The 24088-nt window shown below is 40.7% G+C and overlaps 2 protein-coding genes across 14 annotated transcripts in view; one reads left to right on the top strand and one right to left on the bottom strand.

Moving 5' to 3' along the window:
• Window positions 1-24088, bottom strand: part of LOC101940241 (putative protein ARB2BP) — a 260593-nt gene that overhangs the window by 56696 nt on the left and 179809 nt on the right. The gene's annotated exons all lie outside the window — the stretch shown is intronic.
• The window catches only part of SENP7 (SUMO specific peptidase 7), a 79372-nt gene that overhangs the window by 50771 nt on the left and 4513 nt on the right, over window positions 1-24088 (top strand). For 7 of the 13 annotated variants that reach the window (XM_008162865.3, XM_008162823.3, XM_005283556.4 and 4 more), the window contains 13 exons: window positions 730-902; window positions 1587-1733; window positions 3183-3216; window positions 4089-4271; window positions 8961-9223; window positions 10286-10422; window positions 13099-13215; window positions 14466-14585; window positions 16798-16890; window positions 18804-19021; window positions 19546-19595; window positions 22199-22239; window positions 22503-22571. In XM_008162865.3, the coding sequence (XP_008161087.2) occupies window positions 730-902; window positions 1587-1733; window positions 3183-3216; window positions 4089-4271; window positions 8961-9223; window positions 10286-10422; window positions 13099-13215; window positions 14466-14585; window positions 16798-16890; window positions 18804-19021; window positions 19546-19595; window positions 22199-22239; window positions 22503-22571 (1645 nt within the window). The remainder of the gene's footprint in view (window positions 1-729; window positions 903-1586; window positions 1734-3182; window positions 3217-4088; window positions 4272-8960; window positions 9224-10285; window positions 10423-13098; window positions 13216-14465; window positions 14586-16797; window positions 16891-18803; window positions 19022-19545; window positions 19596-22198; window positions 22240-22502; window positions 22572-24088) is intronic. The other 6 variants (XM_008162779.3, XM_065588049.1, XR_010599492.1 and 3 more) reach the window with 4 other exon arrangements.

The raw sequence follows: 24088 nt of genomic DNA, 5'->3' as shown, positions 1-24088 counted from the left end.
TTTGAATCTCCTTTTTTTTGTGATCATTTAAGTCAGAACCATAGTGTTGCATTAAACGTAAGCTTATTTTATTCAGTGTCCTTCTTGCTGTTTTACTCTCCTGCCTCCCTAGTATCCCTGCAGATGCACATTAACATCTTTTTAGCTGAAGACTGGGTGGAACTCTTAGGAGCCTGTAAATGCCACTCTTAAATTAGCCAGTAGGGGTTGTGCAGAGCAATGGAGGTCAGTCTGCATTATAGTAGTTTCTTCACAGTCTTCTCTGCCCCTTCCAAGCCAATGAGAGAGACAGATACAGACACGTATGTTTGTGTGTGTATGAATGTATGTAACTTGATTGCTTACATGGTAGTGCGTAGTTCAACCCCAGGTCTACCAAGTCAGCATAACATCCTGTTTAATGGGGTTTAATTAAACCCCAGTGTCAATTGCAGACAGGCTTTTTTTTTTTTTCTTACCAAAAATCTGTGGTTTGATAGGAGTTACAATTTATTCTTAAATCTGAGTCTTATAAAAATGCATTTTCCTCTTTAAAAAACAGGAGTACTTGTGGCACCTTAGAGACTAACAAATTTATTAGAGCATAAGCTTTCGTGGACTACAGCCCACTTAGTCCACGAAAGCTTATGCTCTAATAAATTTGTTAGTCTCTAAGGTGCCACAAGTACTCCTGTTCTTTTTGCGGATACAGACTAACACGGCTGCTACTCTGAAACTTTTCCTCTTTAGTTGTTCTTTCCAGCGACGATGAAGGCTCTTCTGAACCAAAAGATCCAGAAAGGCTGGATCTGCAGCCCATGTATGACGACACAACTGATAATAAAGAAACAGAGCAAGAGCCTGAGTTACCTTTGGCAGAAGAGCTATTGCAAGATGTAACTGAAGAGGAAGAGCAGCTCTGTGTAAGCTCGAAAGTTTGTCTCTCTCACCAACACAAGATGGTCCAATAAACAATATTACCGCACCCACCTTGTCTCTCTAATATCTAGGGACTGACACGGCTACAATAACATAGGCTAAAACTGCTCATTTCCTTTATGCCTAAAAATGGGATTTGAATCTAAAGCTCATGGTAAAAGCAAGTTCAGTAACTCACTGACTAATTTTATACCATTGGGTTTTGTGTTGCTGTACTCAGTCTAACATCCCTGCATGTAGTCTTGTATCGAGTTAGAATAGACATTGCTGTCTTTTCCTATAGATGAAGTATTGCAACATGCCATGAATATTGGTTTTAAGTTGGATTGTGTGGGTTTGATGTAGGAAAAGGGATATTTGCTGCTACTCTACTGTATGGGTCTTATTTTGGGTTAGATCAGTTTGCAAAGGGATGGAGTTGAAAGAGCACTCTTACATTTTGATGAAGTGACACAAACTAGGAAGAGTGAGTTGCCTCTCACCCCCTGAGAGGATAAACACCAGAACTGTTTCCTTAGTAATAATAACATATGTATCTTGTAATATGGAAAACCTGTATGAAAAATAACTCATATAAATAACTCTCACAACCGCAGGGGGAAAATATCTTGAGGTTAGGACTAAAAACTCATTTCAAGCACTGTATTAAAATATTTCTAATTGTATAGATTTCAGCTGAACCACTTGAAGATAACTCTTCCATAGACTTACCTTCCTGTAACACATCCAGTATACAGATGGGGCCAGCATTAGATATTAAGATTACTACGCTGTATATAGGAAACATAAAAGGAACGTCAACAGGTTGTGTTACGGTAAGTTGACTTCTGATTACTGTGATGGGTCTTTGGCTTTAAAAATAAAAACAAAACTTCTGCCAAGTTCCACATGTTATAAATAGACTTCAAAGGATGAAGAGTCCTGAAAGAAGACTGATAACTCTGAAATTAGACCTGCACCCTTCCTACCAGTTGTTTTGATCAAGAGGTGTCCATGTAACTCATCACCTCCTATCTGTTGTACAGATGTGTACCATTCAGTAGCTGGAAGGCTGCTGATGTTTTCCAAGGAATACATGCTCTGAAGTTTTCAGAAAGCAAGATTAATATGAGTAGGCAGGGTACTTACATTCTCAATCATAAATCAAACTGGGACAATTTTTTAAAATCACAGCTGGAAAGCAAAAACTGGCCTGATCGGACGTAACATCTCTTGAAACCAAGAGCAATGGTGTTTTACTGGAATACTGCCGATCTTACAATAAAGTAACTCTTAATGCTTGTATTCCAGATGGACAGTGTGCTCCAAAACTTCTCATTTAAAGAGATGCGCTCTATATCGTAGTTTTAAAACAAAGAGCATTAAAACAGCACCAAAATCTTAATATGGACAGAGGGGGCAACATACATATCATGTTATAAAAAAATATAAACCAAGAAAGAGATTAAACCATAGCCCAGGTATGTTACGAGGTATTGGGATTTCTGCAATTCCCAGACCAGACTCAGTGTACATACTGCAATTAAAAAAAATCCAAGTTTTTGTTTGGACACATTTTTCAATTCTGGTTTATAAATTCATACTTCAGGACATTCCTTAGTAATAATTTCAGCTGTTTCCATTGCTAGTGTGCCCTGTGAAAAAGATTCTCATACAGTAATAAAATGTATCGTAAAAGTCTAATGAAATAAAAACTTGCCAAAATCATTCAAACTGTACTTTGTGACTTTCGTAGAATCAGTATGAACAGCTAGAATTTAAAATTTTTATCCTAGCAGTTTAATTCTGTCAGTAGATTTAAGACTTCTTGCCCTAAGATGTGTGTAAGATGCAGAACTATACTACCATGTGATTGCTAATACAAAAGTTCTTAAATTATCTGTACAAAACAACTGCCAAAATTATTAAGTTTCATTAGGCTCCTGTATTCATATTTAGGCACCTATTTAAAAGTGACCAGGTTTTTAGGGGACCTGGGCCTCTTGCTAGCTACCATTGACTCCATGGAGATTTGAGATGCTGAAGCATCTCTGAAAATCAGATCGGAGTTATTTAGATGCCTTATTATGGATTTAGGAGCCTAACATTAGGCACCCTGGTCAAAAAATTTTTGCCTAAGTTTTCAAATCAAATATTTTTTCTTTCAGCTTATTCAGCTGAGCAGAAAGAGGAATGTACAGAAAATAAATGTTTGCTGTTTAATTGTTTTGAGCAATAATGTTGAAAAATAAACTAATTTTTACTGTTTTAATTTTTCCTTTAAGTTTACTACAAGGTATATTAAGATCCCATTTCAAGGTAAGATACTGTATTACATCATGGCCTCCTCTTAACAAAACCATGTGCAAAACACTAACACATTTTCTATGAAAACATTTTGTATAACTTACTGTTCTGCAAGCGCTTTCCCTCCTTAATTGTTTTCAATATGGCATTTAGACCAAAGTGAGGGAGTTCTTATGATACAGTAATTAATAGCTTAGTAGCTTTCAACTATTTCAGTAGCATCTGTGATATTTATAATGAGCCCATCACTGTTCTATCTCGGGCCTTGATCTTGCCAAGACTTAAGCAGCATGTGCTTAATTGTAAAAGCAAGTAGTTTCATTGAAGTAAAAGGGACTAGTCATGTACTTGAAGTTTAGCACATACATAAATTTTTGCAGTCCAAGTGAAATGTTACATGTTGGTGTTAAAGGAAATTCCTTATCAATTAAAGATAAGGAAGTATAAACCAGTATTTTAATGTTAAGTCACCTGTTCAGAGTATTATAACATAATGAGCATATAACCACTACTCAATGGAAAGTGATACTCTGCCATTTTTAATTGATGACAGATGAATTGACTGAAAGAAGGGGAGCTGGGTTTCTGACACAATTGAATTTAAATGTAATAGCTAGAGAATTAATATAACTACAGCTATTCTTAGGGAAAATGAGTTAAAACTTTTATAAACCCACTTTTGTGCAGTTGTGCTTTCGTATTACAACTTTGTAACTTTCTGTTTAGAGTGCAAGTCTTAGAAAAGTAGGTGTCTTCACATACTCATGCTACACAAGTTTGATACAATGGCATTTGACTTTTATTTTGTGTGTCTTTATATGCAATAAATTTGTGTGTGTATCTCAGTGGTAAGATTTGCTTATTTTAAACCCTGTTTCCTACAGTGGCTCCTAATAAGAACATAGAATTGTCAGTGGATACCATACACCTAAGGAAGTTTGGCCTGTGGAGGAATAATGAAGATTGTCACTCTTCAAGGAGTAGCACTTTCATTTTCCTTTGGCTGTCTGCAGACTACGTAGAAAAGATTGAAACCCAATTAGAAAAGTCTGTTTTAAGCAAGCCATGTGAGTATATGATAGGGCTATTCATGGGCCCCTTTAAGACATTATGAAAAAAATTTGCTTGCTATATATAAGCATGCAGTCAGGTGGCTATTTCAGATTTTAAATGTTTGAGAAACAGGAGACCATTAATTATTTAAAGGCAAAAAGTGGTCAGTTTTGCTTTCTCAAAATTCATCTGTTTAGTTGGCTTTCCCTAAAAGGGGAAGTAAAATTAATCTAATGTAATGCAAAATTTCAACAAATTAATGGCATAGTCTAAAGCTCAGTGAAGTTGATGGGAAGTCATGTGAAAAGTACAGAAATAAATGTGCCCCTTTGAACTGTGCAACATTGTATTCTGCATATGGATGGTGTGATAGTGTGCTCAGAAGGCCAGGCAGCCAACTGGTTAGCAACCTGACTTTTGGCCCCTTTCTTCTCTGACCAGGTGGTAGAGGTGCCTGGTTCTCTCACCTTAGACTGGAAAACTTCTAGCCTCAACTTGCATCTGGGTCTCAGTCTGTAAGGGAGTGTGGTAGGGGGTCCTGGGCCGTGTGTGATGCAACATCGGCAGGATGCTCCTGGCAGAGTCCAAGTCTGCTGCCTTGAGCTACTTCCTACTTATGTCCTTTCAATTTGGGGCATGGCTTCTCTAGTCCAAACAATTTGTAGTGGCTCGCCTGGAGTAGCACCCCCTTGTGGACCTTTTGTGGCATCAGGTCCCTTTGAGTGGGGACAGATGTAAGGTTGGAGTATCCTAGTCCCACAATGTCTTTTACAGTCAAATCATAAACTTTCACTCACTGCTAGATGGTCCTCAGTCTCCTCAACAGTCTCTCTTGATCAGGGCTACAGTGCTTCTCCCCCAGCAGCTGTCATGGCTGTCAGGCTTGTATTGAAGCTACCCCCTGCCTCTCTTTGCTGGTCAATCCTGAACTGAGCCAGGTTCTTTCTCTCCTTCTCCTTCTAGACCTGTCATTGGCTGTAGATATGTGGGGGCTAGCTGGACCTATACACTCTCTTTAACTCCTTTTCTGCTGGTGGGAGGTTTCTCTGCTCTATCACAGATGGCTTTCAAAATCAGGCTGACTATAATAAGTATCTCTTTAAGAGCAGGTATGGTGTTCTCCAGGGATTCTATCTTCTGAAGGTGAATGTGCAAGAAGAATATCTTGGAAGACAGCAGGAGATATTTTGATTCTTCCAAAATGTGATGTAACACCGTGGTGCAATCTTGTTGGATCAAATAGAAAAATCCCACAAGAGGTCAAATGCAGATAGATTATTTAACTTGTTTATACAGCCTTTTAGGCAGGGATTGTCTTTGTTTTGTAAAGCACCGAGCACATCTATAATGCCAGGCAAGAAATAATGTGGAGATATAATTCTCCTTCATACATTCAGAGATCTTATAAATTAGGCAGGAATGAGGGAATAATTTGTCTGATGTAGCAGCTCTGACTTGGAGATGATGAGCCACATTACTGTTGTTTAAAAGAGAGAAAATAGGAAACAGGATGAAAGTCAATAATTGAAGTGACATGGAGAATCTCTCACGACTGGTCTGAGCCCACAATATTTTGACTCATAAATGAGCAACTGCATGATCATTATTAAAACTGTAGTGTCAGTAGTTCTTGAGATTCAGTAGTACTTCTAACCCATAAATGTGCTTTCTTCTATTTAAAGAGAGAATTTAGGGTAAGCATTAGCTTTTATGCATGGAATGGGAGTTTTGTAAAGTGAGAAATTGAGTGAGGCCTAGTCTACGCTAGGGAATTAGGTTGGTTTAACTATGGGCAGGTCTACTAGTGTAGATGCGATAAAATCGATCCCTGATTGCGCTCCCCGTTGACTCCGGAACTCCAGCTCGCGAGAGGCGGAAGCGGAGTCGACGGGGGTGCGGCAGCGGTCAACTCGCCGCCGTCCTCACGGCCAGGTAAGTAGACCTAAGATACGGCGACTTCAGCTACGCGATTTGTGTAGCTGAAGTTGCGTATCTTAGGTCGACACCCCCCACCCCCCCACTCCGCTAGTGTAGACCTGGGCTATGTCACTTGGAGGTGTGAAAAATCCATACTCCTGAGTGACACATTTTTTAAACCGACCTAACCACTGCCATAGACAGCAGTAGAATTCTCCCCTTGACCTAACTACCGCCTCTTAGGGAGGTGGATTACCTATGCTGACGGGAAGAGTTCACTGAAGTGCTACAGCAGCGCAGCTGCAGCAGTGCCACTGTGTCGCTGTAGTGTTCTATGTGTAGAGGTACCCAGAAGGATCTGGGATCCTGCAAGGTGGGAGGGTTCCAGAGTTCAGGCTCCAGCCCAAGCCCAGAAGCCTACACTGCAGTTAAACAGCTCTGCAGTCCAAGTCCCCCGAGCCTGAGTCAGTTGGCAGGGGCCAGCCACGGATTTTAATTGCAGTGTAGACATACCCTTACAGCAGCGGTTCCCAAACTTTAACAACCTGTGAACCCCTTTCACTAAAATGTCAAGTCTTGTGAACCCCCTCTTAAAAATAATATTTCCAGGGATTTTCTCCTTTACCTGAGTATAAATTATAAAAGCAGTGATCTTGGAAATATATTTTTTTGTGTGACATGCTTATTACCCACTGTGTATTATTAAGTATTATTTATCATTATAGTATTTTTACTGCATTATGAAAACGGCAACACTCTTCCAAGATTTCACTTTTGTAGCTTGTATCACTTTGAATAAGCCTATTATAAGACAAGGCTCCTATGTTTCATCAAGGAGAATCAGATGTGAAACAGCATGAAGGTATTTAAGGAGCTAACTCAAATAATTCCTCTTACACAAGCATTCAGGTCTTGAGCAGTCCAGGCAAACAACACCTGTTACAACAAAGCTTAAACTTGTTCTTCATAATCATTTTAAAAACAATATTAGCTGCCTATTTAATTTTAAAAACAGCAAAAAATATCAACCTTCAAGACTCCTTATAAGAAATGAAAAGGGAGGTGAAGTCTCCTCAGTGTGATAGATCTGCTTGCTTTGATCTGCTTAGCTCTTGGAAGTCTAGGGGCTCCGGGCTGCTGGCCCTATGCTGCCCGGGGTCCCTAGAGACAGCTCTGTCCGCCATTAGGGAATTTTTCCCTGAGACCCCCTTGTAACATTTCCCAAACCCCCAGGGGTTCACGAACCTCAGTTTGGGAACTACTGCCTTACAAAGACAAGGTGGGTGAGGTAATGTCTTTTACTGGATCAATGTCTTGGTGAGAGACAAGCTTTCGAGCTACACAGAGCTCTTCTAGGAAACATAGTGTCATAGCTAATAGAAGGTGGAACTGATTGTTTAGCATAAGTCATTAACACACATTTCAAGGGGCCATTCAAGGTGAAGTGGCTCGATAACATCCCTCCAGTCATTGGGGGAGGGGGCGGGGGGAAGGAGCACCATGGGGGGTAGAGGTTGTTAGTGGGATAGATTGTTGTAATAAGCCATAAATCCAGTGTCTCCCTTCAGTTCGATTTTTAGTGTCCAGTAAAGTTATGAATTTAAGCCCCCGGGCTCATCTTTTGAAGGTGATGGTGTGTAGGTTTCCTTTGAGAATGAGGACTGAGAGATCAGATATAGAATGATCGCTTTGTGAAAAGTGTTCACCTGTAGGTGATACGGTGTTGTTGTCTCTCATTGTTTTCCTGTGTGAATTCATTTGAGAGCATAGTGATTGTCTGGTTTCACCCACATAGGTGTTGTTGGGGCATTTAGTGTACTGGATGAGGTGTACACCACATGTTGTGATAGGCATGTGTAGGACCCAGGGATCTTGAAGGATGTGTTATGGGGGGTGTTGATCATCGTAACAGTGGAGATATGTCTGCAGGTTTTGCATTTGTTCTGGCAAGGTCTGGTACTGCTTTGAGTTGGTGTATCCTGTTCTGTGGGTAGCTTGCTTCTGATGATGAGGGTAGGGGGGTTGTTTGAAGGCCAGAAGAGGGGACTCAGAAAAGATTGCTTTCAGGATGTAGTCCCTAACGAGTACAGGTTGTAATTGAGTTAGGAATTCATGATGCCCAGATCTAGTAAGGCTAAATCGCTTAGGGAATTCACATGCATTGAAATTAATGGTAATTGTAAATCTAATCCAGTAGACAGTTGTGACTATCAGCCCAAATTACTTTGAGGCATTATTGCACGGGTTGGCAACCTATGGCACACGGCTCGCCAGGTTAAGAACCCTGGCGGCCAGGCCAGTTTGTTTACCTGCTGCATCAGCAGGTTCGGCCGATTTGCGGCTCCCACTGGCTGCGGTTCGCCGTCTCAGGCCAATGGGGGCTGCGGGAAGTGGCACGGGCGAGGGATGTGCTGGCCACGGCTTCCCGCTGCCCCTGTTGGCCTGGGACGGCGAACCATGGCCAGTGGGAGCCGTGATCAGCTGACGCGGGAGGGAAACAAACTGGCTCGGCCCGCCAGGGTGCTTATCCTGGCGAGCCGCGTGCCAGAGGTTGCCGACCCCTGCATTATTGTTTAATAGGAAACCTTAAGGAGGCACTATTAGGTTTTTTATGCTTGGCTGTTTTGTGCCTGTTAAATTTAATTTAAAACTTTTGAAATGTAAATAATAACTTGTTTCAACAAATCAGTGCTGTGATCTGACAATTATAATCCATGCAACTATTGCTGAAGTTCTGCCATATCTCGTCAGTCTCAGTTAATGCTCTGCCTTTTTTCTTCTTACAGCCAAATCTAGCGAATTCATTTTCCTTGAACTTGTCCAACCGCTCACGGAAAGAGAACAGATTAAGCTGAATGAGATGATTGCGGAAGTGAGCAAGAAAAACAGGTCACCAGATCTCTCTGACTTCTTGTCTTGGAAGCAGGCATTACCTTTGTTTAAGGACTTGTCGCCTGAGGAAAGCTCCTTTATGAATTGTTGCCAGGCTTCATTTCAGCAGCAGATGCAGAAGGACAGCGCTCCAGTTCTTGTGAACCCCCTATCTCAGGTTAATAAATGACTCTCAAATGATTCATTGGAGTCAAGTCACTTACTGCCAGTAGAGAAATCAAGCCATTTTCAGTTCATCACAGAAAATAAAAGTATCTGTTTCCATACTTAAGAATCGATAACCTTTGTTAGTTTATCCTTCATAATGAGGCAATAGTTACATTCTGCATTAAGTGCTAGATTGTCCCCTGTTAGGATGCACAGGAGGAGGGTTCAAGGGGCTCTTTGCCATGGTACAAAACCTGTGCAAGAGCCAGCCAGACCATGTTTCTTGCATTCAGAGAACAACAAGGATCCCATTCCTGCCTTCTGCTTCTAGGTGCGCAAGCCATTGTAGGGCACTGGGTTTATTGCGCAGTCTGGCCCTGATGCACATCTTAGAGGGAAAAATTGGAAGCTGAAAGTTCTGACATTTGGGGGATTGGTCAGTTCCATAATCAGACATATTTGTTCTATTCAGTAACAATATTGGTATAGGAAGGGTGGGTTGGTCCGAGTACAAAACTAGAAGTCCAGAGTTCATCTGTTTTGCTTCCTGCTTTTGTGATGGCTCTGTAGCCTTTGCCACGTCACTAAAGGCTTGATGTGCCCAATAACTGCAGCTCCCATTGAAGCCAATGGGGTACTCAGCACCTCTGATATTCTAGCCTTGTCCTTTCTGCTTCTATTTCCTTTTCAAAAAGGTGGGGATAATACTTCCCAACTCACATGGCTGACTAATGTTTGTAAACCATTTTGAAGAGAAAAGGGCTATGTAGGTGTCACCTAGTCTTGTTGTCTATATGTGTGCTTTGGCTCGCAGGTACATTTACCGCTGAACTGCTTATGTTGCATGTAAGTGTTAAATTCTGTTTTTGCTAGCCAGCCAAGTAGGTTTTGGCAGGAGAAGAAAGGGACAAAATATGAAGATTTAATGAATTCATTGAATAATAAATGAAGATTTATTGTAGATAGCAAAATGTACTTTGGTTTGTTTTACGTCTAGCGGCCTTTGCTGTGTGTTCACTTGTGTATAAAGATGATTTTTTTGGTTTAGGTTTTTTCTTTTTCTCTCCACCAGCAGGAACCAAAAGCAAATGTCACCAAGCCAAGTTATGCTCTATTGCAGAAGCAAAATGGTGGTTGTTATTCCATTGCTCTGTCATCTAAGTCAGATGATGAGTGGAAAGAAATAAGAGAAACTGGACCAGTTCAGAAGTATGTATGCTTTATTTAAGTTATCAGTTAAGAAAAAAGTCCATGATTGCAAATTACATAAGTAAATAGCCGGAATAAATTAATGACTTATTTAATGTTTGTAAACCACTTCGAGATTTTTGGGTGAAAGGTGCTGTGTTACATGTGAAGTATTTCTATTGTAAGTTAACCAAATCTGCACTTTACTTCAGTCTCTCAGCTCTCATTGCCAATGGGAGAGAAGCGGGTCTATGCTCCATGCATTAAAGTTAAGATCATTTCACTAAAAGTTAATACGTGAAGTAAGGGCTAAATCCTGTTCCGGTAAAACCCCCATTGATTTCAATGGGACCAGGATTTGGCTCTAAATAATGATGTTTCACTGTAAAACACTGTTCCTTCTGTCATGTTTGAGCTACTTAGCTCTCTGAGTGTCTTAAGCCACATTATTTATCACAAGATCTTTTTTGTCAGTCAATACAGCAATTATAAAACAGGATGCAGCAATATATTAGACGATAACTAGCACCAAGCTCCTGCTGTATCTATGTCTGCTCTCAATATTAAATGGCAGATTTTTGTTAATTGCACTTAAGGCCTTATGTTTTACACAGTGTTGGAATTATTAATATTGATGCAGGTTATTACCATGGCACTAATTCAACCATAAATATCTTTATTAAATCCAAAGGCCAAATGGTATTTATACAATTGCTTTAAACATGCCTAAAAAATCCTAAATAATAAGCAATTTACTACATCCAAATAGTAACAAAACATTCACAAGCATTTAATTAAGATACTTAAATTTGGGCTAACCCTGGGGTGCTTAGACCCATATTGGTTAGCTCAAACTTTGTCAGGCAGATATTAGCAATGAACCTTGAAGAATTTACGCTTATACCTTAACAAACAAGTGACGTCATTGCAAATTATTGGACCTTAGCTAAGGCCAGATGAAGGAGTTTCTTACATAACCAATTTATTTACTGCATGTAGAACCCAGTTAACAGTATTTTATTTTGATTTCTTTAGTCCAAACCTTAAATAAGGTTAAATGCTTAAATATTGGTATTAAATACTTAAACATTTCAAAGGGTTACTATAAGTCTTAACACAACAACTCTTCTTTTTCATGATTTCATCCTTTTCTTCAGAGGCTTTCAGCCTGTGACTCATGCTAATATCCCAACTCAATTTAAAACCATAGTTCACCTATTTCTAACATGGGCCAGTATTCCTACATATACTCCATTTTAGCTGAAAGTTTAACACTGTTTTGTTTTTGTATGAGAGATTAAAAGTGGAAATGCTCAGTACACAGTTCAAATCAGGTAGCATGAGTATTGGCCTGGAATCAAGTTTTTACATTGTAAATGTTAACTGCAGAGCTAAACCTTCAGCTGGTGTAAATTATATCAGTGTTGATTTAAATTACCTGAGAATCTGGCTTGTTGTATCTTTCCCCACTTAACACAGTCAATTATCATCAAATATTTTTAACAAATAGTTATTTAAAAATCAGAGGGGTAGCCGTGTTAGTCTGGATCTGCAGAAAGCAACAGAGAGTCCTGTGGCACCTTATAGACTAACAGACGTATTGGAGAATAAGCTTTCGTGGGAGAATACCCACTTCGTCAGACGCATAAAAATAACGCCTTAGGCTATAAGTGTACCATGTCCTTAGGTGGAAGAAATGTAGATCCTCTAATAATTATTATTATTATTATTATTATTATTTGAGAGAGTAATGGTAAAATGTTTCAAGTTCAGAACCATGCTAAGTTACTGACCATACACTGTACATCTGGGTTATGGCGAGTTTAGAAAGCCACTGTTTTACCAGCTTTTATAGAAAGCTGCTGAAATCTGAGAAACGTGTGTCTGGCCGCCATATGCTTTTACATGGGACACATAAGGCACAAGATTTTATAGCTGGCTTTAGTTGCATACAAAACCAGAATACCGATACTTCTTTTCCCCTGATTTTTGGAAACTTGTCAGTTTCAGTCATTTCTGTATATTATTGACTCAGGTTTTGCAGTGTTACATTATGTGCAGTATTACTGTAGTAGTGCAAATACTCAATTTTACACATGTATGATAGTGTTAGGAACAGAGTACCGATATAATTCCAAGTGTTTAATTAGAGTCACTGTGAAAGTACATAGATTGAGCAAAAGTGCTCTCATTCTTTTAGAACATTTCCATGGATGTGGTCATTCTAATGTCACATTTCCTATTATTTCATCATTCCCTATCAAAACATGTATTAGTTTAAGTTCTTCGTAATTTTCTGCCAAATGCTGCAGACTTTGTATTGATCACAAAAGATCTTGGATGCATATATTGGAATCCATAGCAATGGTTAATGTGTCAGGCTCAAACAGTGAAGAAAAGGTGGAGATTTGTCAGGTCTTCATGAAGTGTGAACTTCATAGTAGCTGTGTGAAGAGATGGGAGTGAGGATAACTAGACAAGTAGAATCGTTTATATCTTAGGAGCATGTCAGTACATCTGCTTGAACTAGTATAAAACAGTCCATAAAGCTTTTTGTTTAGATAATGTACATCTATGATTCACCCTGGCATTATTTCACCACCTTCTGAACCATAATTTCATGGGCATTAGGAATTTTTTGTAAGTGGCTTGTTAAACCACAGCTCATCTTGTTATAACATCACTTTTGCTTTCTAGTTTGATTGTTTATCCTGCCCCACCCACAAAAGGAGGACTGGGTGTCACAAGAGAGGATCTAGAGTGTCTGGAGTATGGAGAATTCCTCAATGATGTCATCATTGACTTCTATCTTAAGTAAGTAATAGAAGGGAGGAATAAGAATCATTTTGATAATCTATTTTTGAATGAAACCTAAAATAGTGATCTTTAAACAGTCTGTGGTGATTACAATAGAGCAAAGACTTGGCTTAGTTCCAATTTTGGCTGTTATTTTTAGCCTATCTATATTCCCCTGCAATTAAAGTTGGCTGGATTTCATTCTTCACTTCTCCCCAAAGATACTGTTGTAATCTCTAGATAGAGCAGAATACCTGCAGTGTTTCCACTCCAGAAATGAACATACTTTAATGGTGAGTGAAGTAGGGTTGCCAGGTGCCTGATTTGTTACCAGAAAGTCTGGTTGAAAAGGGGACCTGGCGATTCCGGTCAGCACTGCTGACCAGGCCATTAAAAGTCTGGTCAGCGGCGCAGCAGGGCTAAGGCAGGCTCCCCGCCTGCCTTGGCTCTTCACGACTCTTGGAAGCAGCGGCATGTCCCCCCTCCGGCTCCTAGGCATCCGCACGCTGCCCCTGCCCCAAGCATCAGCTCCGCAGCTCCCATTGGCCAGGAACCGTGCCCCCTGCCCCAGCCCTGATCCCTCTCTCGCCCTCCAAACCCCTTGGTCCCAGCCTGGAGCACCCTCCTGCACCCCATAGCCCACACCCCCAGCTGGAGGTTCCAGCTTCCAGGAATTGCTAGTGGGAGTGTGGGCTTTTATGCATCCTGCCACCTTTCAGGAGCTTTGCTGAAGAATAGTATTCTGTGATAAACTAAAAATAAATTCTGCAGCAGGGACGTGGATTCTGCAGCAGCTTAATTTTAATTAAAAAAAACCTGAAGGGTTTTACTTAATGAATTAACTATGAAATTGAATAATACAATTGTAATGAATGGGACAATACACACCTGTAACCTATTGTTTCATACTCTTTGCAGGCTTGTTTTACAGTTGGTTCATGTTTTCAAGCTTATTTTAGTAGAAACTTAATTATTTAAATATGAAAACATTGATTCTGGAGCACAAATCTCAGGCAGAAGGTGGATTCAGTGAGGCTGTGCTCTTAATAACTGTGTTTGGCACTTAGATACTAACGTGATAATCATCCATACACAATTAAAATAGGTTAAATAGAAAATTTTGACATGGCTAGCAGCTATGAAGATAACTGATTACAAAATGTAAGAAAACCCTGATGTATCTTAATATTTTTATGAAGATTATTTTGTTGAGGGGGAAGGTAATTTCCACATAAAGTAAAAATCTGCATTTGTTGTTTCTTTGGTAGATATCTCTTGTTGGAGAAAGCACCAAAGCAGCTTGCTGAGCGGTCGCATATTTTTAGCAGCTTCTTCTATAAGTGCCTGACCAGGACAGGAAAAAACTCCGAAGAAGATCCCAAACTGTCGTAAGTTCACTTCCAGATGCCATAATGTCATTGTTTACAAGTAAAGGATTTGTTACATTAACAGACAAGTACTGACAGTCGTGGTTTTAATTAGAAGAGGGAAGAAACAAATTAGTAACATACAGAGTTCTCCTGTTATGAATGTTCTCCATGGATCACTCATAATCTTCAATAAAGTGTCCTTGGCATGTAGTATTCTGAGTGTTCTCAGATCTTCCAGATATGCTGCAAGTCACAGTTTAGGTTTGCAGTCATAGGATGGTAATGGTGGATTTTATTAAAGTTTGTCTGTGATGGACATTTGATTATAAATACGAACAGTGCTTTCGCTTTCCTCCAGATGATTTTTCTGAGTCTGGAATTTAATATGCCTTCACTTAGTTTGATTACCCCTCTGTTGAAGATTCATGCAGTTTTGCAGGACGGACCTCAGTTTTTTTCATTGTTCTTTTTAAGCGTAGCACATATAGCTACTCCCTTTATTTATTAAGTTCACATGGTAATGGCATGTTTTTTTGCGAGAGAAGATTTCATATTGTGTAAGGGCAGTTCTCTGATATGGAGTCAGATTCTTTCCTGAGAAGTCAAGTTCTCTGAAATTTGCTGTACCTGGCTGAGGAAATTGCCCTCTTTGTTCATTGAGAATGAAATTTCTCTCTCCTAACACACCCACACAAAATAGCCAAATTGCTGTGTAACTTCCTTTCTCCCCAGATCCTAGGGTGACTGGAAGGCTGCAGTGTAGTCCCTTCACAGGTGCTATTCCTGCCTATGGATTGTAGTAGGACCCCTTCCCACTGCATGCTTCATGTGCTCGTTTTGAGCTGCACAGTAGTGGATCCTATAGCCCCTCCCCTAACCTGCCCCCAAACCTTCTCTTTACTTTGGTCTGTGCGGAGCCAGCACAGCAACATGCAGGGGGTGCAGAGTTGTTCCATCCCCCTCCTCAGCACTTTGTCCGTACCTTCGCACAGACACTGCCACAGTTCAGATGCTTCTGGAACGGGGTGTATTCCACTCAAAGTTGACTAATATGTAGCACTTTACAAATCATTCAGTAGTTTTCACATCATCCTGTGCTAAATTAGAAAACCTGAAAATTTTTTGACAGTCTCCCTTAAAAATGGAACTCTATTTTTTTACTGTAAATTGGAGAGGAAGTATGGTTTAGTAGTTCAAGCATAGAACCAGGAAAGATCTATGTTCTATTCCTGGCTCTTCCACAATGTGTGAACTTGGGCAAGGCACTTACAGTCTGTTGCCTAGATTTTTCACCGCTATGAAGTGGGGTTAGTCAATAATACTGGTCTTCAAAAGGGGTGTTGTGAGGTTTAGTTCATGAATGTTTGTTTGTAAATCATTAAAGATCCTTGGTTAGAAATTGTTCCATGGGCAATTGCTCGGTGCAGGAGTTAGTGGATGAGGTTCTATTGCCTGTGTTATGCGGGAGGTCAGATTAGAAGATCATAAAGGTCCTTTCTGGCCTTAAAATCTATGGATAACCTAGCTCAAAAAAGTTTAACTGAAAAGACTCAGAAAATTACTCAGTATACAGATCAGTCCACCTGTTCTGTAAGTGACTTATCATAGATTCTTGATGAGGTGTTTTGCTAGCCTCTGCATCCCCCCCTCTGTAACTGCTCTTGAGATTTTTTTTTTTTAAATGAACTTGTTTAAGGTGGGAAGCAGTAGAGTTTATTGGGGAGCTAATTTCCAGCCTGCCACATTAATGTTCAGTGCATTTAAAATACATTCCCTTTAAAGATGTTTAAATTGGTAGAGCCCTTCTTTTTGGACACAGAAAAAGAAATTATTCCAAAATATTTGGTTTGATTTGGTTTTAAGTTAACACAGCTATATTGCCAACCCTAAGCATTCAGAAATCATGAGTCTGGCCCCAAAAATCATGATACATAAAAAAGATATTTAGAATTCATTTTATTTACATTGTGGTTTTTGACCTTGAGCATACAGTGAGAGTGGGAGGTCAGATGTTCAAAATTTTCTCTGCAACAGGGAAGTCTGGGAACGTTTTTTCAATGTCAGCTGAGAGTCTCACATAACTGTATGGCTCCAGTACCTGCGGCTTTAAGAGGAACACCACGTATTGCAAGACTTGCGATAAGTTAATGAACATTGGCAACGCTGAAATCCTTCAGGAGAAAAACCCAAAGAAACAAACCAACGGTAATTGTTGTTTTTGTATTCACAGAGTGGCACAAAGAAGACATAAAAGAGTAAGAACATGGACTCGACATATAAACATCTTTAATAAAGATTACATCTTTGTGCCTGTTAATGAGGAGTAAGTATGACACACATACTTTTGAAACAGTTTTTTGTGGGGCCATTTTCTGAATCTTAAAATTTCAAAGATTTGAAATTTATCATTGAAGGGAGCAGTGAAATATCCATGGTCCAATATTTTATGGTCCATCAGCAATAGAAATAAGTGCCACTAGAAAGCTAGGGATTCCTGATCCTAGATAGATTTAAAGCACTAAACACCATGCTGTCTATCTAGATCGGGGTGGGCAAACGTTTTGGCCTGAGGGCCACATGGGGAATAGAAATTGTATGGTGGGCCATGAATGCTCACAAAGTTGGGATGTGGGAGAGGGTGAGGGCTCTGGGTGGGGGTGCGGGCTCTGGGGTGGGGCTGGGGATGAGAGGTTTGGGCTGCAGGAGGGTGCTCCGGGCTAGGATCGAGGCGTTTAGAGAGTGGGAGGGGGATCAGGGCTGGGGCACAGTGTTGGAGTGTGAGGAGAGGCTCAGAAGTACAGGCTTCAAGCGGCGCTTACTTCAAGCGGCTCCCGAAAGCAGTGGCATGTCCCTTCTCCGGCTCCTACGCAGAGGTGTGGCCAGGCGGCTCTGCACGCTGCCCCATCCACAGGCACCGCCCCTGCAGCTCCCATTGGAGCGGTGGAGGTGGCCACCGGAGTGCATAGGAGCTGGAGGAGGCCATGCCACAGCTTCCGGGAGCCGCGTGGAGTGGCCCCTGACCCTGTGCCCCAGCTAGAGCACCGGAGCGGGGCTGAACCGCATGGTGAGGCCCACGACCCCGGCTGGAGCACCAGAGCAGAGCAAGCCCCAGATCCCGCTCCTCAGCGGGAGCTCACGGGCCATTTAAAACGACTCTGGCCCGTGGGCCGTAATTTGCCCACCCCGATCTAGATGAAGAGCCCGCATTTCCAGTGGTGTAACAGATTAGTCTCTAACTCTAGCAATAGAGGAGATTGGATAAAGTGTCAGAACTGAAGTGGGGTAGTAATCTAAATAGTTTTAGGGTGTGCTCTCATTATGTACCAGGGTTAGAAATGCTTTGGTTGATCAGTACAAACACTCCCAGGGCTGTTAAGCTTTTCCACGTGCTGATACTGGCTCGTTGGTCAGCAAGAAAATAATTACATAGCCTCTGAGTTTAAAAGTAAAATAAAGATCAATCCTATTCGTTGTGTGGAAAATATAATTAGTTAAAATAAAGTTCTTCCAAATTTTGCGTTTCATGTGCATCTGGTTTGAAGAAAGATATTTCCTTGCCTCCAGTAAGCTTTGCTTTGTGGGTCTTTATTGCAGAAAGGGTTTTATTTTTAGGCGAGTTTTTTTTAGTTGTCATTGTATACCCTATGAACTTGGGTACTTTCCTGTAAGCAGTTCCCTGTAGAACAATACATAGTACTGCAGTATCGGAACCAATATGTGGGCCTGATTCTATACTGCCCCGCACCATGGAGGTCCCGTTGAAGTTGATAAGTGACGTCAGTGGAATCTGTGTATACAAAAGAGCAGCTGCAGAGTGAGGTCATCTAAATATGTTCAGGTTGGCGGAATATATTGTGGACTATCTCCATGTTTTCATACCTGGCACTGATCAGTTGATTAGGGTATCCTGAGGGTTTTGTTTGGTTGTTTGTTTTGTTTTGTTTGCAGGGAGTGTGTGTTGAGAACCAGATAGGAGAAGTACTTGAGAACCAGGAAAGTGAGAATTATCTTTGCAACACCTGCTGCAGAGGTGAAAATGAGTAGGAGGATATGTGTATCATTGTGTCCTTCTAAATGAGCATCGAAAAGGTCAGAACTGATAGACATTACAGTGGAGCAACAATGCATTAGTTCCATTAGCTCACTAGTACCAAAGGCTTTCCACAACTTTTAAAGGACTCTTGAATACTGAATTGCTGACCTCTTTTTTTATTTTTCCTCTCATCCCTATGACAGGTCTCACTGGTACATTGCAGTTATTTGCTTTCCTTGGTTAGAAGAAGTGGTATATGAGGACTGTCCAAATCAGGGGTCATTGTGGTCCCAGACTCAGCAATCTCCACTTCAGTCCGAAAAGAAGAGAGAAACAGTTAGAACCAACACAGTGCTGGTCTTCAATGATAATTGGAAGAATAAAGAAGAAATGGATGTAAAGAGCAATCTGCACTCAGAAGGTAGTGGGGTTTTTTAAGAGAAAATGATGAAAAACTGTTAGCTTCAGTAATACCTGAATGCTTTAATGAGGCACTTATCAAAGAAAACTTAATCCTTTGCAAGACTGATTTAGTGGATTTTTTAGGTTACCATATATAGTCAAATTTCCTGATATATTAGGGGCTGTATTGTGTTCTTGATGCCTGTGTGCAACTTTCTTAGACACGAATGGAAGTGGCATGTGCAGATCCACGCATGATATAGTCCTAAGTGAGGTTTCCATACTAGGATCCTGGTCGAACTCCCATCAAAGTCAATGAAAAATCTCTCATTGATTTCAGTGCGAGTTGGATCAGAACCCTAGTGAAGTCCTTCAGCAATATTCAGCCATTCAGACATGCTTGTACCAAAGGGAACTAAAGCTAGCTTATGCTCATGCCGTCTTCTTTACAATGCGGATAGAGCCATTGATCAGGAAATGCAAATATTTCAGCCAAAAAAAATAGAAAATAATTGTTATTTTCAATTTACTGTCTCACACTAGGTAAAGATCATCATGCTTCGTCTCCAAACTTGGAGTCAAATCATTATGAAGTAAGTACTTTTCTGTACAGACAAGGAAGAAACTGTGAAGTCTTTAGTGACAATCTGACACTGTCAGATTAAAAATTGCATTTAAAAATAAAATTTAGGACAAAACTATCTGCTAATGTCCCTTTAGGTAAACAATAACAAGTAGTGGTATATATTGGCTGTATTGGACAAGGACATGCTTGGGTTTTATTTTTGCTTAGCATAACTAGACTACTTGAATGTCACTGCTTTAAAATAAAATTACATTTGTATAAAATTGACTTGACTCCTATGATCCTACTTGATATTTGCCATCAGGGTCTTCATTAGCAAAGTAGGTTGACTTCCAAGAAAAGTGAATTACATATGGTGAGGAGGGTAATAATTTCCATTAATGTTTTTAACAGCTCAACCTTGTAAAATTTTACTCTCTCAGAGCAAGTTTTTTTGAACATTGAATAAAATATAATGATTTGTTTCATTATCAATGTCTAGTGAAGAACAGAGGAGTATGTGTTATATCTGGGCTGGTAAATTTGCATGACTGTTTTGCAAGGTTTACAATCTGTATCTGAATCAGTATTGTTTTTAGGCTGGGTTATTGCTTTCATAGTATCTGAGACATGTTTCCCTGTAGCTTCTTGATTCTGCATCTTCTGAGCCCAATCTTGAGCTGCTGGGCTCTGCTTGTTCTTTTAAAGATTGACAGAGGGGTAATGGAAGATGAGCTTCTTTATGAATCAGAAGTGTCTTTAGGATGGTTGGGTTCTACAGAGCTATCACCTCTGAGACTGGCAGGGAGAGCAAAATGAGAGGGGAAAAATGCAGGCAGGCGGATGTTTGTTGATTTTAAGAAAGGGTATGGGTTAGATTGTGGCTCAGTCTAATGCAGCTGCAGAAAGGATTGAAAGGGTGTGAACTCCTCCCATCCCCACCCCCCACGTGACTGCATAGGACTTGGTCAGAACTAGAGTCACAAGATGGAAAGCAGAGCCTGAGCGCCTGGTACTCCCTCTTTGAAAGTAAGTGGATGAGAAGGGGAAGTACCTCCCCCAGGCACCAGCCAATAGAACTGATTGGATGCAAGGGACGGTAATATAATGTATGGCTAGTAATGGGCTGATGCAGTATATTCTCCCAAACCTGAAACAGGAGCTCTGGCGAAGTTGACCCAGAGAGGTGCGTCTGAGTCACGGTTCCTTTCCGCAGTTTCTTCTGGGCCATTCACTCCCTCTTTGAGAGTAAACTCTCTATCTAGCCCTTAGTGCTTCTTCAAGTCCCTGTGTGTATTCCAAATATGGGTGTACATATGCACCATGCACCTGAGTCCAGAAAATTTTAGTAAGCAGTGTCTGTTGGTCTGCACACATCCAGTGGAATTCCTCGTGCTCTGAACCAAGGGCATAAAGGCCAGTGAGGACTGATGCCTCTCCAGTTCCTTCTTACTGCTGCATGGCTTGAGTCAGAATCCCATGTCTGCTTCGACCTTCTCTTCTGTAAGCCTGTGAATACTATTTGTAAATTGTTTAATGGCGTAATATTTTAGTGTTTTTATAGTTAGTTTAGTTACTCCCCACCCCAGTGAGATTCTTCCTCCAAAGAGGGACTATGCCAAGATTTTCTGGGTTCAAGAACTGTCTCCCCTACTCACAACCACCAGCTCTGCCTCATATCACCATTAAGTGCAGCATCTGCCTCTGTGCCCCTCCCTGAACTCGGGAGGAATGAATTTGTCATCTGTGGAGGTACTTACCTGTAGCTGAAGGTTCTTTGAGATGTGTGGTCCCTATATGTATTCCACTACTGCCCTTCATTCCTGCTGCTACAGACATCTCTAGAGTCATGGTAAGAAAAGGATCTGGAGAGGCATCGGTCCACACTGCCCTTTATGCCCTCAGTTCAGAATATGAGGAGTTCCACTACATGGGTGCAGACCAAAGGATACTGCTTACTAAAAATGTCCAGAGTCAGGCGCGTGGTGCGCATGTGTACCCATGTGTAGAATACAGATAGGGATCACATATCTCGAAGAACCTCCAGTTACAGATAAGGAACCTCCAGTTCTTGTTGGTGGCAGTTAGAGTAGAGAATATTTTAAAAGGACGTAGTTACCTTGAAAATCTCACTAATTTGAAAAAGATTTCCCTGTTACAGTACCTAAAATTAGTAGACAAGAAGTTAGTGGAAAAAAACGTTTCTCTAAAGTTTCTCTATTTTTTCAGTGTTTACTTTGTGCGTTTGATAGCACTTTGTGGGGTTTCATTGATTCCCCAGTATACTACTTAGCTAGTCAATTTCTCTCTTTCTGAAATGATCACTATAAACATCAACGGGGAGCAGCAAAAACATTGTTTTTTTAAAGGATTTTTTAAAAACAAGAAATATTATTTGATTCCTCTGTTAGAATTCTATCATTTCAAAGTTCACGTTGAAGTCCCTTTTTTGTTTACCTCTCAGTGAAATACAGTAATATTTGATTGCTTTCAATGTATCGTAGGTATTTCAGTTTCTTGATCACTTTGTTACATATTAATTTATCCCATCAGGTGTCACCTAATAAAAATATGAAGTCATTTTGTGCTTTTTCTGGATACAGCTTGTAAAATGTATTTTATGTTTTTCAGAGCTCTTTAAGTAATTCCAAATTAAAGAAAGTTTGTAAAAGGTAGGTTTATGCTTTCATGATAATGTAACAACACTTAAGTGTCCATATTCAGCAATTTGGTAGCAACACGAAGCACTTGATTCAGCTTTACACATAATGAGGGTTACCTTTAAGGGTGCTTTGTTCAGGTTTCCCCATTGATTCCTTGACCATTCTATTCATATTATCACTGAAATTAAGTCACAAAATAAAAACCTCTTTTTGCCACTCAACTAATATGCCTAATGAAAGATTAAGCTGATTTTTGTTTTTTCTGTCAACAGGCCTTGTATACTCATCTTGGATTCTTTGAAAGCAGGTTCTCTGCAGAACACAGTTCAGATCTTGAGAGAGTAAGTAACAGTTTTATTCTTGTGTTAGACAGGGACATTATCAAATCAGATTTTAGACCCAAAATGTATGACTTACGTTCTTTCAAAAAATTGTGCAAAACCTAAGAAAAGTTTCCATGATTTATTTAAAAACAAAACAACACCCTGCAATGCAAAAGTTTGTTGTTCAGTTGTAAATCTGTCCCTGGTCACACACTGTCTTCAGAGCAGTCCAGGGTCCATGAATTTTGCAGCACTATCTTCTCCCTGTCCTGGGACATGCAGAGGGCTGTGCGGAGAGTTCTGCCTAGGTCCAAGGATCTGTGTGTGTGTGGAGGGTGTAGCAAATATCCTCCTACAATCCTGTCAGACTCCTGGCAGGAATAAGTCTGGCAGTGTAGCTCCCTCTGTGCATGGAATTTTCCTGTTCAAGGAAGTCCAAGGGTTGCTTGCTGCTGACAGGACTAATCTTCTACGTATGATTCTACTGGAGCATAGAGACAGTAAGCCAGAGGAGGGCTGCATGGGACCAGGAAATAGGTTTAGTGGAAGAGTTCTCCTATGGAGTCCTGGCATCTGTGAGGTTTGGGAGCTGCATCTATGACTTCTTCCAGTCAGGGGAGGCAAAGCTCATCACATTCACACCCAATGTTAGAATTTGGAGGAATCTCCAATAGGGGAACCTGGTGAACTTCTCTTTCTACAGATTCTCCCCTTCCCCCCCACATTTTTTCTAATGGATTTTACCATAGGAGAGGCAGTAGTGCCCATGGTAAATTAACTCTAAACTGGATGAAAATATGAGCGCACAGATCTTTGTGTTAACTAGGGAATGGGCTTCATTTGAACTCTAAAGCCCTTACATCAGTGTTTCTCAAACTTTTGTACTGGTGACCCCTTTCACATAGCAAGCCTCTGAGTGTGACCCCCTCTCTCCCTTATAAATTAAAAACACTTTTAAAAATATATTTAACACCATTATAAAGGCTGGAGGCAAAGCGGGGTTTGGGATGGAGGCGGACAGCTCGCGACCCCCCATGTAATAACCTCGCGACCCCCTGAGGGCTCACGACGCCCAGTTTGAGAACCTCGGCCTTACATTCAGTTGGGTGTGTACCTTGCACTTCTCAGTGGGCTACCTTTTCAGGAGCAGTATGGGTTTTGGGTGTTCATTTCTGAGAGGCCTCAGAAGCATTGAATGCTTGCAGCTCTAGCTGAAGTCCAGCAAAAGCTGTGGGTGGTTGGTACTTCTGAAAATCAGACCCAGCATGTCTCAAGGAATCCAAAATTAGTGGGCACTTTTGAACATTGGGCTCAATATGTAGCTGTTGCAGTCAGAGAGCAATAGGGGAGCTTCTGGTGGCTAATCGAACACCTGTAAATTCCAGTGAATGGTAAGAGCAGTCCCCGAAGCCCAGTGGATGCCTGGCATCATCCTGTTACAAAGGTGGTTCCTGAAGACACGCATTTAGTCTTTACCATAGATAGGGTACACTGTTGAGTTGAAATTGCTGGAATCTAACTGCACGTTGTTCAAT

The sequence above is a fragment of the Chrysemys picta genome, chromosome 1, assembly GCF_011386835.1.
Source record: "Chrysemys picta bellii isolate R12L10 chromosome 1, ASM1138683v2, whole genome shotgun sequence".
In the NCBI taxonomy this organism is placed as follows: domain Eukaryota; kingdom Metazoa; phylum Chordata; order Testudines; family Emydidae; genus Chrysemys; species Chrysemys picta.
This window is presented reverse-complemented; position numbering and strand designations above follow the sequence as displayed.